Below are 15,011 nucleotides of genomic sequence, written 5' to 3'. Positions count from 1 at the left end.
AAACACAGAATTACAGTGCATTAGCACCTGTTTATAAAACGCTGCCATCAGTTTTATTATTTTTTTTCGCCCTGTACAGATGCTGAGCCTCTCTGTAGTTTTAGATTAAGCCTTGTGCCTTTTTACTTGAAACTGTGACTTCAATCAGCAAAATAAGTGCAGTCATTCTTCATTCTCCCGTGTGTGACTGACTATAATTACAGTATGTAAGTGGGATGTCTGATGTAGTGTGAAATGTTCAAAATCTGCTCTAATGCAAGAAGGCAATGGCAACACTGAGCCAAACGCAAGCCTAAAGATGTAAAGGTCTATTGCAAAATATTAATGAACACTGAGAACCTTTTTTTGTGTTTTTCTCCACATTTTTATATAAGATGCATCTATTAAGTTAATCATTGAGTCAAAACTAAATCATTACTAATTATACTTATTATAATAGATAATATTTAACATCATTATTACATAATTATTACAATTCCCACCGTCACTTCCACTTGCTAGCTGCTTAGAATAAAAAGCATGCAAACAGCAAAACAAACATCCTTGATATTGACACATTAAAACCAGATAGCACAAGTGTGGTGGCAGTTGCCAAGTTAGTATTCCCTGCAAAGCTGAACGAGTGTGCAGAGAAACGTCAGTCATCTGGGCCTCATTAGTACAAAACAGCATTAGAACGGAAGTTGGTGAAAATGCATGAAGAAAAGGAATATATTAAGATCTGTATGTTTAATTGGACTAATTAAAAATGCTGCCTCACTGATGATTGATGGTGGGATGTTGTATTCATGGAAATAGAAAGGTTAGAGATCTTCCAGTCGTGTTTTCATAAAGCTGATGACCTGTCCATTAATTACCCAAGTGTCACTTGCAGGTAGGTGTGTGAGAAGAGCTTTCCCACAGAGAGCCATTGTCCCCCTGACAGTTCCATGTTTGAGTACTCTTCAGATGACTGTGTGTGTGTGTGTGTGTGTGTGTGTGTGTGTGCGTGTGTGTGTGACATGACATTTGAAGCCATATGAAGTATGTACATGTATCTATTTATGACACTGGAAATATAAAACAAGAGCTTTAACTTTTTCAACTTCACTCTGAAATCAGGCACATTTTACCTGTCAGAATTCATTTTTTCCCGGTATAAATTACTTTCATTCAAATGTAGTTCATACAGATTTTTAAAAGATTGTTTGCTTGTTCGGCTTCCCTAAAGCGAAAACATTATTAGCCGAGAGCTGCAGGGGGTAACGCAGGGCTCACACCGGCCAGGAAGAGCAACACCGCAGGAGTTCCGGAGCGAGCCAAGACCAAACATCCCCGCCGGCGCAGCAGAGGAAGCGCTCGGTGAGAAACCGCGGTGCGGCGATCGATTGCTACTGCCTGATCGCCGTGATGTAAAGATGGATGCCTGCCGAAATAGGTAAATAAACAATTAGCAATTTTTTTTTTCTTTTTTTTTTTTGTTCCGCGCCGTGATTGGGTCATTCCGCGGCGTTAGCCTGTACACTGGAACGCGGCGACCGTTTTTGTCTCGTCGGAGGTCCGTAACGCGAGGCTGAGTGGCGGACAGCCGCAGTGCAGCAGCTGTGTGTCGGCTCCGGGGACGAGCTCGCTCTTTCCAAACGTAATTCGCCCAACTCTTCCGCTGCCCGTGAACGTGATACGTCTGCATTTCGGCCAATTCCTCGAACCCCTTTCCTACTTCGAGCTTCCTAGCTTTAGCCGCTGTCGACCGCCGCCGGGCTGTCGTCGCCTCTCGGGTTACCTCTCTGGGCTCGCTCGGACCTCCTTCAGCCTATTCATAGCCACGCTCTTTGTTTTCCCCGGCACGGTTTTTGCTCAGCTACCGCTCATTTGACACTAATTCTCGGCGTTGGCGGCCGCGGTGTCATGAAAACAAAGCTTGCGTCGTGTGCGTCTTGTCACTGTGCTGTGTGCCCCTCCGCAGGTTGTGAACGTGGGAAGCGTCTCCCTGGAAGCGTGTGGTTCACTAGTTTGTGAGTATCCGCATCACATCCCAGGGCGTCAAGTGCTCGCCACTGATTTGTTTCCCCCTCCGCCTCCCCCACCAACACCGGCGTCGTTTTGTGTTGTTTGTTGTTTTGTTTTGTTTTGTTTTGTTTTGTTTTTTTGGCGTCGTGTGTCAAGGCACCGTGTTGTCTGTAACTGTCTGTCCCCACCGTAGCCCTGTTCCGGCCCATGCCTGCTGCTCTACAGCATGACCACAGCAGCCTTGGTTCATCTGGCAGTTCTGGCAAATGAAAATGGAGGAGGTTTCAATGTCCAGCCTGGACAACAGCAAGCTGGAGGTACAGTAGAGTGAACACACACACACACACACACACACACACACACACACACACACACAGGCACACAGTCGCAGTTGAACACTGTGTGCACAGCACATCTGCAGAATGTGTTGTTGGTTTGACTTGTGTTGTGTTATGTGCACTTGGTTCCCCCTGCCAGGGCCTAGCTCAGGACATCCTGTCTGACCTGGTGGAGGATGCATGCCTGGGTCTTTGCTTCGAGGTCCACCGGGCCGTCAAGCAGGGCTATTTTTTCCTGGATGACACGGACCAAGAAAGCATGAGGGACTTTGGTGAGCACAAAGCCAGAGATCACATGTATTTTCTTATTTGAGGTTTTTATACACTTAGCGTTTGTATTTGTATTTGAGTGGTGCTGAGACCAGTCTGACAGTGAGATTTTCTTTTGGAAGTACTACAATAATTCAAAGGGGTACAATAGTATCTTATACAATACAAAACCATAATTATCTATGTTGACAATAAATCTAACATGCAAATTATTGGTGTAAAACATGTGCGGATGTAGCACAGAGTGCATTATGCAAGACTCTGAAACAAATTATTACATTGAAGTAAAAAAGAATGATATTTTGCTCAAAATTACATTTTTGCTATTGCCATTATTCATTTTAATAATTGATCTATTGCTGTAATTGAATTATTTCTCCTAATTAGGTGTTACTTGTGTTTACTGGCTTCCTTTACCAAAGAATAATGAAAGCAGGCAGCCGAAACGTTGCATTGCTTTTTTCCTTTAGTCTTATATTTCATCATCTATTCACCTCTTTTTGTCTTAAATTACATCTATGTGCCCAACCCATCATTTTCCCTGTTCTCAGAGTGGGCTGGAATATGTCATTTGTTTGTTTGAATAAGCTGCACCACTCATCTCTCTTTTTTCCCCTCTACTTGGCAACCACAGAAAAAACTCTCCCGGGTTACAGTCATTTCCTGCTTGGAAATCAGTGAATTGAAGTGTCAGGAATATATCAAAGCATACAAGTCTTTCTTGTAAACTACAGTCACAATCTCCGTTCCATTTCCAGAAATTGTGGACCAGCCAGGAGTGGATGTGTTTGGCCAGGTGTACAACCAGTGGAAAAACAAGGAGTGTGTGTGTCCCAACTGCAGCAGAAGCATCGCCGCCTCGCGCTTTGCACCGCACCTGGAGAAATGTCTGGGAATGGGACGAAACAGCAGCCGTATCGCCAACCGCAGGTAAAGCCGCTGTCACCTCTCCACAATATTCTGAATTGTGATTCTCATTCTCGTCGGTTTATCACTTCTTGTTCCTTGCAAGCTAAATAAATTTCATAAGGATAAAAAAAAGCATCTTGTTCAAAAATAATGGAATACAATGCAAAAGAATGTAAGGATTTTTATGAATCAGGATCAGAACATATTTGCTTTTGTAATAAGTGTTTTTGTGTGTGTAATGCTGAGTCATTGTGTGTGTCTTGTGTTTGTTTTTTTTTTGTTTTTTTTATCTCTGTTGCAGGATAGTCACTGGCAACAACACTAACAATAAATCAGAGAGTGACCAAGAGGACAACGACGACGTCAATGATAACGACTGGTCTTACGGGGCTGAGAAGAAAGGTGATGTATTGCTGCTTCTCTGTAAAAGCGCTATTACCAACTGCATGTTGAATGTTGACATGATGAATGAATGGTGACTGCATGTGTCTTTTTCTTTCACAGCCAAGAAAAGAAAATCTGATAAGGTACTTTTTGTATAAGAACTAATGAATATTATGACACTCCTTGAGGCCATTTCCCAGTTCTACGGCCACCAGCCTTAATTATGGTATTGAACACACGGAGAATATTTCTTACTTGCATTGAATAATCTTTTTTTTCCACCACTCCAGAATCCAAACTCACCCAGAAGATCCAAATCATTCAAGCATAAGAACAGTAAGTAAATACAAATCTTCAATAAATATCAATTGGTGTATTTTATTATTTCCGTAAATTAAATGTCCCATATTGTGTATTTTTTTGTGCATTGACTCTTGTGGTGTAGTTGGACCTTCCACATGTCTTGGAAGGTGACTGAATGGTCCAAAGGCCCAAAGTGAGCCATCAGTGTCCTTTGTGACATCATAAAGACCTAATTTGCAGAACATTTTGACACACTCTGAAAAGTGAGCCAAGTAACAAAGGTAGCTCTCACTTCTGGAGACTTGAAGTGACAGGCTATAGAAGCATTATTTTAAAGAAAAACAAGTCCAGTAGATTTTACATAATCCAGGGCCTTTTAAATGGTTTGAATCAAGTAAGATTATTAATATTGTATGTATTTTAATCCATTTTAAGTGTCAATTATATCACAAGACGACTCATTGTATGTTTTTAGGCATAAAAAATCTGACACAGCGAGTACAACAAATAACAAGTGTCTTTTAATAACTACTATAGGTGCATTTTTATAAAATAGTTACTTTTTGACTATGCACTTTCCTGAAAACACTTTCAAGACATATTCCAACAGAAAAATATTTTTTTTTAACACAGATAGATAGATAGACAGATAGATAGATAGATAGATAGATAGACTTTATTGATCTCCAGGAGAATTTTGCAAAAGTATTTAACTGTGTTCAAGCAAATCCTCGTCTACATGATTTAAATATAGGACATATTGTTTGTGAAGCTCAATTGTTAGTGCCATTGTTCTGAGCTTTATAATGCTCATTAAAATGAAACGAGCAATACTGATTTAAATCACTGTCATTTCCTGTTAACCTGCTGCCTCTTCATTTTCGCTAACAGACATGATGGGTCCCAGACGTCGCCTGGACAACCAGGAAAGCCCGCGCATGCTGATGAAAGATGAGGCATTCCCTCAATAACACACACAAGTATATGAACACACACAAGACCAATGACACTTCACTCTTGGCTCTTTATGTTGTGAAGTCAACGGACGCTGATGTTTATAGGTGACGTTCATGGCATTTTGCTGCTCTGCATTAGCAGTCAAGACCTCCACTTGATACTTGACAGGTTCTTTTTTTGTTGTTGTTCCTTCACAAAATCAGTGTACCAACACTTTTTTCTTTCTCTTCTTTATCGTCATGTAGTTTGTCTAAGATGTTTTTTCGCTGGAGTCCAAAATATTGAATATCAGCATATAGAGTTTCACTGTACAAAAGTAAATGCTGGTGTGATTCATTCATTAGCCAAGCAGGGGCAGCTGTAAGAGGAGTACATTTGTGCACATACGATATGTTTCTTGGAAATCCAGAATTGAATAGCTGTTAGGTGTACCACACACACGCACACACAATTGTCATCTTTTTTTTTAAATCCATTTTTAAAAAAAAAAGAATAATAATGATGGTGTCAAAGACAATCATCAGCAATGGTTTGTCTTTTTATTTCCATATTCGCTGTCAGACTCGTGGCTCTTTGGTTAAATCACGGTGTGCATGAATGTGTGAGAGAGAAACAACTCAATTTCTTTCACCTGTGGAAAGTTGTTTTCAAACATTGTTCAGTCAATGAAACCTTAATTGTACAAGCAGGTATATGTGTTGCAGAAAGCAGGTTTGTTTTGTTTAATTTCACTTTTGGTGGATAGATCAGCTTGTTTTCTAGCATTAATAAAAATACTTGGATCATGTGTTTACATTGTAAAGGGTTACATTTATCCAGTGTGTGTAAATATTCCAATAGTTGAATTGCTGCTATCATGGCTTGGTTTGTTTTATCTGTCTAGCATAATAAATGATTTGTTACCTGTATCCAATTTCCAGTGCTTCTTTGGAACTAGGGGTATATTTGAATGTAATTCTTGGGTAAGGGTAAAACCCTCCAGAAATTCCGTAGAAACCAACAGGGGAGGCTGTTGATCAAATCAAGAGATTTGCGACATCCCGCTAATTTGAGTGGAACAGAGGCTAGTTAGGTTAGAGATACTTTCAGTTTTTACTGGCATTAATTTGCAGCTGTCGATGCTGCGTTGCTAACAAGGTTTGGTTTATACAGCTGTAATTGTCGCTCATACAAACGGGGAGAGTTTTAGCCTTGTGAAGTCCACGTTTGTAGATTTTAATCAAATTACATTGTTCTGCTTTCAGTTCTTTGAAGTGACAGTTATGCTGCCTTCAAGTGCTCGGACTAGACTCCGACACCCGATTGTCGAACAGGATAGGCGTCGATCGAGCGTGTTAATATATACTGTGTGGGTTAGTAGTGGTATTATCTTTAAGTTTCAATTATTTAATTTATATTTTATTCATATAATGAGTTTTAATTCTGCGAGGAATTACCCAATTCGCACGTGTTTACTCGATATGGGAGCGAAACGCATGACAGGCACGAAGTCCACTTCACGGCGCGGTTGTAGAGCGGCCACTTTGGTTTTACGAGTGTCCTTGAAGGCGACATTTCGCATTTTTTGTCTGTGTATGTGTGTAAGCAGTCCCATGAATAGTTGGTAGCGCATTCAGACACCTTATTTGTCTTTAGGGCGGCCGATATCTTGTCTGTCACCTGGTCTCAAACGGCGTGAAACGACTCAAGAAGCGCCAGCGATGCTGAGAGCACAGAGGACGGGCAGCGGCTGACGAACAGCGCCCGCGGCTTGGTGGCAGCAACGAAAACAAGAGATTAAAGTCAAGAAGCGAAGCAGAACCCCGGAAACTCAAAGCGTCAGGAGAACGGTCGCTAGCGCGAGACGCTGAGCTAGCTTTTTGTTGACAGCGGGCTTTTTTTTTCCTGTCAAAGCGCAAGCCGAGCTTCGGAGCGCGGAACCGGACTCCGACGTCAGTGAGTCCGCCAAACAACCCGCTCACTCCCGCCACAGGCGTTTCTCTCGGGGGGCTGGTTCGGCTGGCAGCGAGAGCGACTTTTTTGTTTGTTTTGTTTGTTATTGGGGGGTAAGCAGTAACTTTTTACGTGACTTGTAAAGTGAAAACCACTTGTGGATCCCGGAGATGGCATCAAGAGGAGGGGGCTTCGCGGGTCCGCCCATGAATCCCAACGTACACCCCATGAATGTGGCACATGGTGCTGGCATGAGGATGCCAGGCATGCCGCAGCCTCCGATCGGATACCCCCGCAGCATGAACACCGCTCCCCAGTACCCGCAGGTTGTTGTCTTTTCCTCTGTTCAAGCTCTCCAAACCAGGAAACGTGGTGGGGTGACAGCAGCTTTTAAAGCTTTTGGATTTTTCAAAAACTAAATACCCATGTTGGTTTTTAACTTTGATTTCAGCTCAAAACACACCAATAAATCTTTCCTATGAAGATCTTTTACAAATTTTAAAATAGATATAAATTGATCTTAAAATATCAAGGTGGGTGCACTACTTCCGCAATTGAGAAGGGAAAAAAAACCCGCTATTACATCGCCGCTCCAACGAGGCGCTAAATGTCGAGAAATTCACCTTGATGTAACTTTCTCCATCTGGGTGTTTTAAGATTAGTCCCACATGTGCGTGATGAGCGAGAGTCGTGTGGGTGCCCTGTCAGTTAGCTGGGAGACAATGAGTTGTGTCGTCTTCGCCATCTGTCAAGCCTAAAGCCGCATTCATTAGCGCCACTTTCACAGTGTTGTTCGTGTGCGGCAGCTACGCGTTTCTTTAATGTGATCGCTGTCAGCGGCCACATGCGTCAGTCCGAGGCATATGCGCCCAAAAAGGTTTTCTCCCTTTAAAAGAGAAGCCATCTGGTTATCAGAGAGAGAGAGAGAGAGAGAGAGAGAGATTGTCAATCACCCATCAGTCTGTTTTGATCGGTAGCATATAAGAATGTTTTACTTTCGCAATACTGTGTGATATGAACAGAAGGCAGTGATACTTTTCTATTTTATGTACAGATTGGTTTATAAAGGAGTGGCTTCAACAGGAAGCAGTGCTCAGTATTGAAAAGGTCCTTTCCCTGTTTTTAATTTAACTTGGTCTCCCATCTTTTTCTTTTTACGTTTTGTCCCTCTTTTTTGCATGCCTCTTCACGTCCTCCATATTTTCATTATGCTTACGTCTCACTTGGATTGATTTGGCTTCGTCCTCATGCCTGAAAAACCCTGTTCCCCTCCAGCGCTCAGGGATGCCTCCCGGCCGAGCAGGTGGCCCCTTGGGGTCAATGGGGGGGCAGCTTCCTGGTCCCTCCTACGGCGGTGGGAGCATGCCGATGCGACCAGGGATGGGGCCTCCGAGCATGGACGCCTCACGGAAACGGTTCCTTCATCATCACCAGCAGCAGCAGCAAGAGGCCCTGGGGGGCCTGAGACGAGGGTAAATGGTGGAGGAGTGCAAGAGAACAATGGTCTGAGCAGCTAATTAAATCAGGGACTTGAACAGAGATGATGAGAATGCACACTACGTGTGTGTGTGTGTGTGTGTGTGTGTGTGTGTGTGTGTGTGTGTGTGTGTGTGTGTGTGTGTGTGTGTGTGTGTGTGTGTGTGTGTGTGTGTATAAATATACACATATTTATACCATTTACATTTTATTCCAGTAATTGTCACATTTCTTCCCAAGTAGATGGATGATATTTTCCCTCTTTTGGTATAGATCTTAAAGAGAAGGTAAAAATTCAAAATGAGTAACACATCCTCCGCTGAACTCCAAACAGCTTGTGCAATTACAGTTTCATTGACTGAACAATTTCGAAAAACAAGTTCCCATACTGTGATGTGTTCAAAGACCGTTGCAACTAAATCACACGTGAAATTATATGGACCACCCTGTACAAAACGTGATCATTTTAAGGACATTTTTCCTTCAAATATTTCTTGCCCAGGATGAAAACATTTGGGCCAAATCAAAAATCTTTATTCAGGGGTGTTTCTGTACCTGCACTCTAAAAACTGAGTCCTTCTGTGCCGCCGAGATTGCAGCTCAGATCTCTGCAACGTGACAAGAGGAGTGTCTCATGACTGGCCTTTAGCTCACGGAGCAGCACACGCGAGCGGGTATTTTTGACTTCAAGCTGTCCGCCGATGCTGCGCTCATGAATGCGTGAGGGCTGCGCTCCGCCGCGGCCCACTGTTTACAGTCCCGCTCCACAATGACGCTCTTGTCTTTAAAAGGTTTATCTCGGCAGGGGAGGACGATTGAGCCACAGGGAGAAGAAGCAACCGTGTAAATTTCCATGAAAGGGCCTATAGTTAAATTTAGTCATAATGAGGTGGGGGAAGGCCTGCGTGATTTGGTTAAATCAACAAAACGGCCTTTGTGCCAATGCAGGGCGCCCGAGCTGCTCGTTCAAAGATTTGGTTGTCGCTCCGTTAGATTCTTTAAATTATTTTTCATTAAAAAAAATTAGCAAATGAGGTCGTTCTCTTAATCTCTTGCGTGTTCCTTCTCTTTAAACCCAATTCAGTGACGCTGAGCGCAGCACAGTCTGTTGTTTTGTCAATGTGCGGTTGTTGAAAGAGCACGTGGCATTTTGGAAGTCACACTCCTCATTTTGTTTCCTTGCTGTTTATGTTTTAGGGCCAAAAGACGCAAGATGGCTGACAAGGTGCTTCCGCAGAGGGTGAGGATGCTGACTCACTTTCTAAACCAGAGATATGGTCTCATACGGTCCTCAGTGGGATCACAATTGGCTAATGTCCTCAGCTCCTGATTTCCTGCTCGTAGATCCGAGACCTGGTCCCGGAGTCCCAGGCCTACATGGATCTGCTGGCCTTTGAGAGGAAGCTGGACCAGACCATCGCACGGAAGCGGATGGAGATTCAGGAGGCCATCAAGAAGCCCATCATGGTACCTCTGACCCAACGTTTTCTTTTGTATTATAACAGTCTTCATGTCTTTTCTTTATTGGAGCAGCATTGCAGAATTTGTCCAAAAAAGAAAAACTTACAGATTTCTAGAAAAGGACAATTTTAGCCCTTTGTTTACCGTTTCCTACAAGCAGGCAACTTGCTGGGGTTGTTGTTGTACATCCTGGGTCATGTATCCTTGCCCTTTGTGACATCATAAAGGGCTGATTTCCAGAACTGTGTATTTATTCCTTCTTCAAAACAATGGAGCAACAGAATCAAACAATGGACTTTTCTCATTATTGGAAAGTTCAGAGACACATAATATTGTTAGAAAACATTTGTAGAGTGATTTTTTTTTCTTTTTACATCATGCGGGACATTTTACACAAAGTCATAATAAGTTGGCACATTTCGGTCAGTACGACTCTGCAGCGGTTCTTTTGCCTTAATCCGAAACGGAATCCCTGATGCTTTTCCTACCCCTCAACTCTGTGACTCAGCAAAAGCGAAAGCTGAGGATCTACATCTCCAACACATACACGCCCAGCAAGCCTGAGGGCGAGGAGGCGGAGAAGGTGTCCTCGTGGGAGCTGCGAGTGGAGGGCAAACTGCTGGACGAGGTGAGCGGCTGTCACTCGCCACACTCTGCTCTTCTCCCCTTCCTCTCTCCTTCCATCCTTCCTTCCATCCTTCCTTCCTTCCTTGCACCGTTTCTCAGAAGAAGAAAAAAAAAAGAAGAAAGAAACTTTTCTGGGCTCCAGTTTGCCTGAGTCCTTGGCTTCCACCACGCTGCCAGATGTTGTTTGCAACGCTCTCCCCGCTCCACCCGCTCCACCCATCCACTCATCTCTCTCTCTTTCTCTCTCACGCACTCACTCGCTCACTCTCACACACACACATACACACACACATTCATGTTCTCTTTTGGAAACAAGGAATTGAAACCACTGGCCGGTTGCATACCATGAGCTAATGTGCCTCCCCCTCCCTCCAGCATCAGGTCCAGCTCGGCTCATTGTGTCATCTGGGGCCACATGAAGGAAAAGTTCCTTTTTTAAAAAAAAAAAAAAAAAATTCCCTCCCTCCTTCTTCAATTCTCCCCCACAGCCTGTTGGTCGAGGCATGTGTGGGAGTGTTGCGCAGAGTTACAGGGAAAGAAAATGTGATGCTTGGGGAAAAGTAAAAGGGGTCATGTTGTGAAACCGTCTGGGGAGAGGGCGTGTGGGGGCGGGGGCGGTGGGGTGGGTGCAAGATGTTTTCCCTCTTGTTGTCTTACAACCGCCCCCCCCCCCCACCACCACCACCACCACCCTCCACTCCAAATGTGGTCAGAGCTGAACAATGCGGCCACACACAGACGCGGACAAATACATTTGCAAAATCGTGGCTCTGCCTGCTCACACTTTCTGTCCCCTTTTGTGTTTTCAGCCTGGGAAGCAGAAGAAGAAATTCTCGTCCTTCTTCAAGAGCCTTGTGATCGAGCTCGACAAGGAGCTGTACGGACCCGACAACCACTTAGTGGAGGTACGACGGCCCTTTCGGAGGGTGGGGCGATGAAACCGTGTCAAGAGAGTTCTGGACCCTCCGACACAGGAAAACCTTCTGAGGCCCACGGCTCGGTCCAACCTCAGACTGTAGTTGAATCAGATTCAAGCTCCCGACTTAAAACAGAGCTGGGTTAGAATAGCTTCAAGAATATTGGTTTTAATTGCATATTTTAATCATCTTTAAAAGGTCTGGCCCGACAGTCTGAAAACAGTTTTTAACACAGCAGCTGGTTGAGCAAGCAAGGATGAATGGAAGTGGTGGTAGTTCTACTGCAGTGAATCAGCCTGGAATGTATTATCTTGTAGAATTTGTACACTTAAATATTTTAACTTAAATATTTTGGGGAAAAAGCTCCATTACAGACAGACAGACAGACAGACAGACAGACAGACAGACAGATAGATAGATAGATAGATAGATAGATAGATACCCACCCAACATTCTCAACACAGCCAGTGTTCTGGATGCCCAACTGATAGTCAGACTTGTCAGTTTAATCAAAGTCTCTCTGCTCCACCTGCCCTCCAGTGGCACAGGATGCCCACCACTCAAGAGACGGATGGTTTCCAGGTCAAGAGGCCCGGCGACGTGAATGTCAAATGCACCCTTCTGCTCATGCTCGACCACCAGGTACCGCTCCCGTGTCCTTGGTTAGCACTTGTGGTTGGCCTGACCAGCTCTCATTAACCAGGGCTGTTTGTTACCCCACCCCCTCCAGCCTCCTCAGTACAAGCTGGACCCACGGCTGGCCCGTCTGCTGGGCGTGCACACGCAGACACGTGCCAGCATCATGCAGGCCCTGTGGCTCTACATCAAGAACAACAAGCTGCAGGACTGCCACGAGAAGGAGTACATCAACTGCAACCGTTACTTCCGCCAGGTAAAGAGGCAAAACTGTAGGCTGTGATTCAGTTTTTCACTGAAATAAATAAGTTTATTTTTATTTTCGCTCCAAATGTTATCAGGACTCTTCTGATTGTTTTTCTCGTGCAGATCTTTGGCTGCCCTCGCATGAGGTTTGCCGAGATTCCAATGAAACTGGCAGGCCTGCTGCAGCACCCCGACCCCATCATCATCAACCACATCATCAGGTACGGCGGCGCTGATCTCATCTCCCTTGCGCCACACATTTTTGGCTCAGAATTTTCAGCCTCAGTGGCCTAACTGGCTCGTCCTGTGAGCAGCGTGGATCCCACCGATCAAAAGAAAACGGCGTGCTACGACATCGACGTGGAGGTGGAGGACCTGCTGAAGAGTCAGATGAACAATTTTCTGTCCTCCACAACCAACCAGCAGGAGATCGCAGCGCTGGAGATGAAGGTGATCGCTCGGTGATGGCTGCAGCTCCATGGATTTCAGGAAACCGCTTGTCGATAATGCCTCACCTGTGCGGGCCGCTTGTGTTCTGTTCACCGCAGATCCACGAGACAATTGAGTACATCAACCAGCTGAAGACCGAGAGGGACTTCATGCTGAGCTTCAGCGACAATCCACAGGAGTTCATCCAGGACTGGCTCAAGTCTCAGAGCAGGGACCTGAAGGTGAACACAGAAACTCAGCACTTCATCCTGTGCCTGTCTCACCACAGGCCTCTCCACAGTAGCCGTCTGCATCTTTAAAGAGTAGCTGACAGAACGGCAGTCGGGTTTGAACAGCACCATACTAAACCTGGAATACTGAAGGAAAGCTTCTAGTTTTGTCTTTCAAAACACTTTACAAGATAGTTTCCCTTAAAGGTCCAGTGTGTACATTTTGTTATTTATGATTTTAATATGGTAAAACACACTGCCTATAAATACATTAATAAAAGCGTATACGCGCAGTCCAAAAAAAATCATTTGGTTTTCAAACCCTTAGAACGGTTCTCATATATGTATATGTACACAGAGCAAAATGCATCTTGCTCAGTATTTAAGGAAGCCCGCCTGACAAATATGAAAAGCGCTGTCAGGTGGTTTTCCTTAAAAGTTTTACACACCGGGTCCTTTAAAGCTGGCACTCAAACATTGATTTGTAATTCTTAATCTGCATGTCCGTCTAAGAAAGAACGCTTTGAGAACATGCAAAGCAAAGGGGAGACTGAAGCGAGCAGAGGCAGATTACAGCTCAAGGTTTCCTGTGAGGGAGGAAGGAAGGAAGATGTGAGGAAGTGCGCCTCTGTGCGCGCCTCAGCGCTTCTTTTTCCTCTCACGCAGTTGATGACGGATGTGGCGGGAAACCCAGAGGAGGAGAGGAGGACTGAGTTCTACCAGGCGCCGTGGCTGCCAGAGGCCGTGGGCAGATACATCTACTCCAAGGTGAGGCGTCAAGCGAATGCATGATTGTATTTCTTGCCAAGTCTCCACACGTCTGCTCTCATTTTCATTACACTGATCCCCTTTGCCGCCGCAGATGCAGCAAAGGAGGCAAGAGCTGGAGCAGGTGTTGGGCATTCGACTCACCTAAAGTTCCACTCTGTCAGCACAGCCAACGTGAAATGACGGCGTCTGAATTAGCTTCCAAATAAATATTGCCGCTTATGTTTGCTCTGCTGGGGGGTGAATTAAGGGACCAACATGATTACTGAACATGTCTATAATAATATCTTTACTCTGGATTGTCTGTCAGTTTGAATCTCTTCAGGTAATCTTTTGCCTTTTTTTTTTTTTTTTCAATGTCTGTGCTTAATGCAAAATATGCTTGAACATGTTTTAAGCCGTGGTGCTTGCCAATACCACACTGTGCTATTTTGAAAGGGTTTGTCTTTACCGTTGTTGTTTTTTTCATATTTGAAAGCCATAATAATTAGAAACCAACATTAGGAATGAGGATAGGAATGTATAAAAACGCATTTATTTTATATAAAGAGTCATTGCTCAACTATAAAACAAGTAGTTATTTACCGTGTTGCCATGAGAGCTACTTTGCCTCTATTATACATGTTAAATCCAGCTGCGCCTGTCTGTTAGCAGCTTATTTTCTATGGTTTACAATCTGATTACAGTTTGTATAATTTGGGGTTTTCATTGTTGCAATGCCAGGAACTGTGGCAGGCCCTCAGGATTGAACTATGAGCCTCCCAAGAAGGTTACCTGGTATTAATAAAATAAGAATGCAGTGTCAGCTCAACAGTGAACCCAACTGTTCCCTTTTCACTGAAATGTGTGTTGTTTTACGGTGGGTTTCTGGAAACATTCCATATCAGTAAATGTCACTGTGCCAAACCTTTTTTTCCCCTTTTTTTTTCCAAGGCACTTGAAATTGAAAAATGTTTTGTGTACAAATACTTTTGTGCAGCCTCTTTGTATGGCATCTGCATGGTGTTTATCAATCAAATGCATTTTTATATTTTCTAAACGTGGGGTTTTTTTCAACAATAAATACTTGCATAATTTGTTGAGCTGTGTCTTTGTACGTAATATATATTTTTAACCCATGGATAAGTTGTGTGTAACAA

At 43.9% G+C, this 15,011-nt stretch overlaps 2 protein-coding genes across 3 annotated transcripts; both read left to right on the top strand.

Annotated features, from left to right (window-relative positions):
- Positions 1-1,264: 1,264 nt before the first annotated feature.
- atxn7l3b (ataxin 7 like 3b) lies at positions 1,265-6,058 on the top strand. 2 transcript variants are annotated; one of them, XM_076034219.1, is made up of 9 exons: positions 1,265-1,417; positions 1,946-1,994; positions 2,183-2,306; positions 2,467-2,599; positions 3,356-3,527; positions 3,808-3,908; positions 4,011-4,033; positions 4,181-4,226; positions 5,085-6,058. In XM_076034219.1, the coding sequence occupies exons 3-9, from the start codon at positions 2,256-2,258 to the stop codon at positions 5,162-5,164; spliced, it is 606 nt and encodes a 201-aa protein (XP_075890334.1). In that variant the 5' UTR covers positions 1,265-1,417; positions 1,946-1,994; positions 2,183-2,255; the 3' UTR covers positions 5,165-6,058. The 2 variants fall into 2 exon arrangements, with proteins under 2 accessions (XP_075890334.1, XP_075890335.1); XM_076034220.1 differs by lacking the exon at positions 1,265-1,417 and adding an exon at positions 1,520-1,621.
- Positions 6,059-6,713: 655 nt separating this feature from the next.
- On the top strand, positions 6,714-14,948 carry smarcd2 (SWI/SNF related BAF chromatin remodeling complex subunit D2). The gene is made up of 13 exons (XM_076034218.1): positions 6,714-7,408; positions 8,358-8,554; positions 9,756-9,798; positions 9,903-10,025; positions 10,528-10,647; positions 11,456-11,551; positions 12,104-12,205; positions 12,294-12,455; positions 12,569-12,666; positions 12,760-12,895; positions 12,994-13,116; positions 13,771-13,872; positions 13,967-14,948. Exons 1-13 carry the CDS (start codon positions 7,253-7,255, stop codon positions 14,018-14,020), a joined length of 1,512 nt encoding a protein of 503 aa, XP_075890333.1. The 5' UTR covers positions 6,714-7,252; the 3' UTR covers positions 14,021-14,948.
- The last annotated feature ends 63 nt before the right edge of the window (positions 14,949-15,011 follow it).

The sequence above is a fragment of the Nelusetta ayraudi genome, unplaced genomic scaffold, assembly GCF_046127955.1.
Source record: "Nelusetta ayraudi isolate G7.1 ecotype Tasmania unplaced genomic scaffold, CSIRO-AGI_Nayr_v1 ptg000042l, whole genome shotgun sequence".
In the NCBI taxonomy this organism is placed as follows: domain Eukaryota; kingdom Metazoa; phylum Chordata; class Actinopteri; order Tetraodontiformes; family Monacanthidae; genus Nelusetta; species Nelusetta ayraudi.
The sequence above is the reverse complement of the archived record's forward strand: the minus strand, read 5'-3'. Positions and strand labels throughout refer to the sequence as shown.

Bases quoted from the DNA above. Each gene is read 5' to 3' on its own strand.
- atxn7l3b (XM_076034219.1), top strand. From the start codon at position 2,256: ATGAAAATGGAGGAGGTTTCAATGTCCAGCCTGGACAACAGCAAGCTG. The intron at 2,600-3,355 runs GTGAGCACAAAG...TTCCATTTCCAG, and splicing joins AGAAAGCATGAGGGACTTTG to AAATTGTGGACCAGCCAGGA. The intron at 4,034-4,180 runs GTACTTTTTGTA...CCACCACTCCAG, and splicing joins AGAAAAGAAAATCTGATAAG to AATCCAAACTCACCCAGAAG.
- smarcd2 (XM_076034218.1), top strand. From the start codon at position 7,253: ATGGCATCAAGAGGAGGGGGCTTCGCGGGTCCGCCCATGAATCCCAAC. The intron at 9,799-9,902 runs GTGAGGATGCTG...TCCTGCTCGTAG, and splicing joins ACAAGGTGCTTCCGCAGAGG to ATCCGAGACCTGGTCCCGGA. The intron at 10,026-10,527 runs GTACCTCTGACC...TCTGTGACTCAG, and splicing joins CCATCAAGAAGCCCATCATG to CAAAAGCGAAAGCTGAGGAT.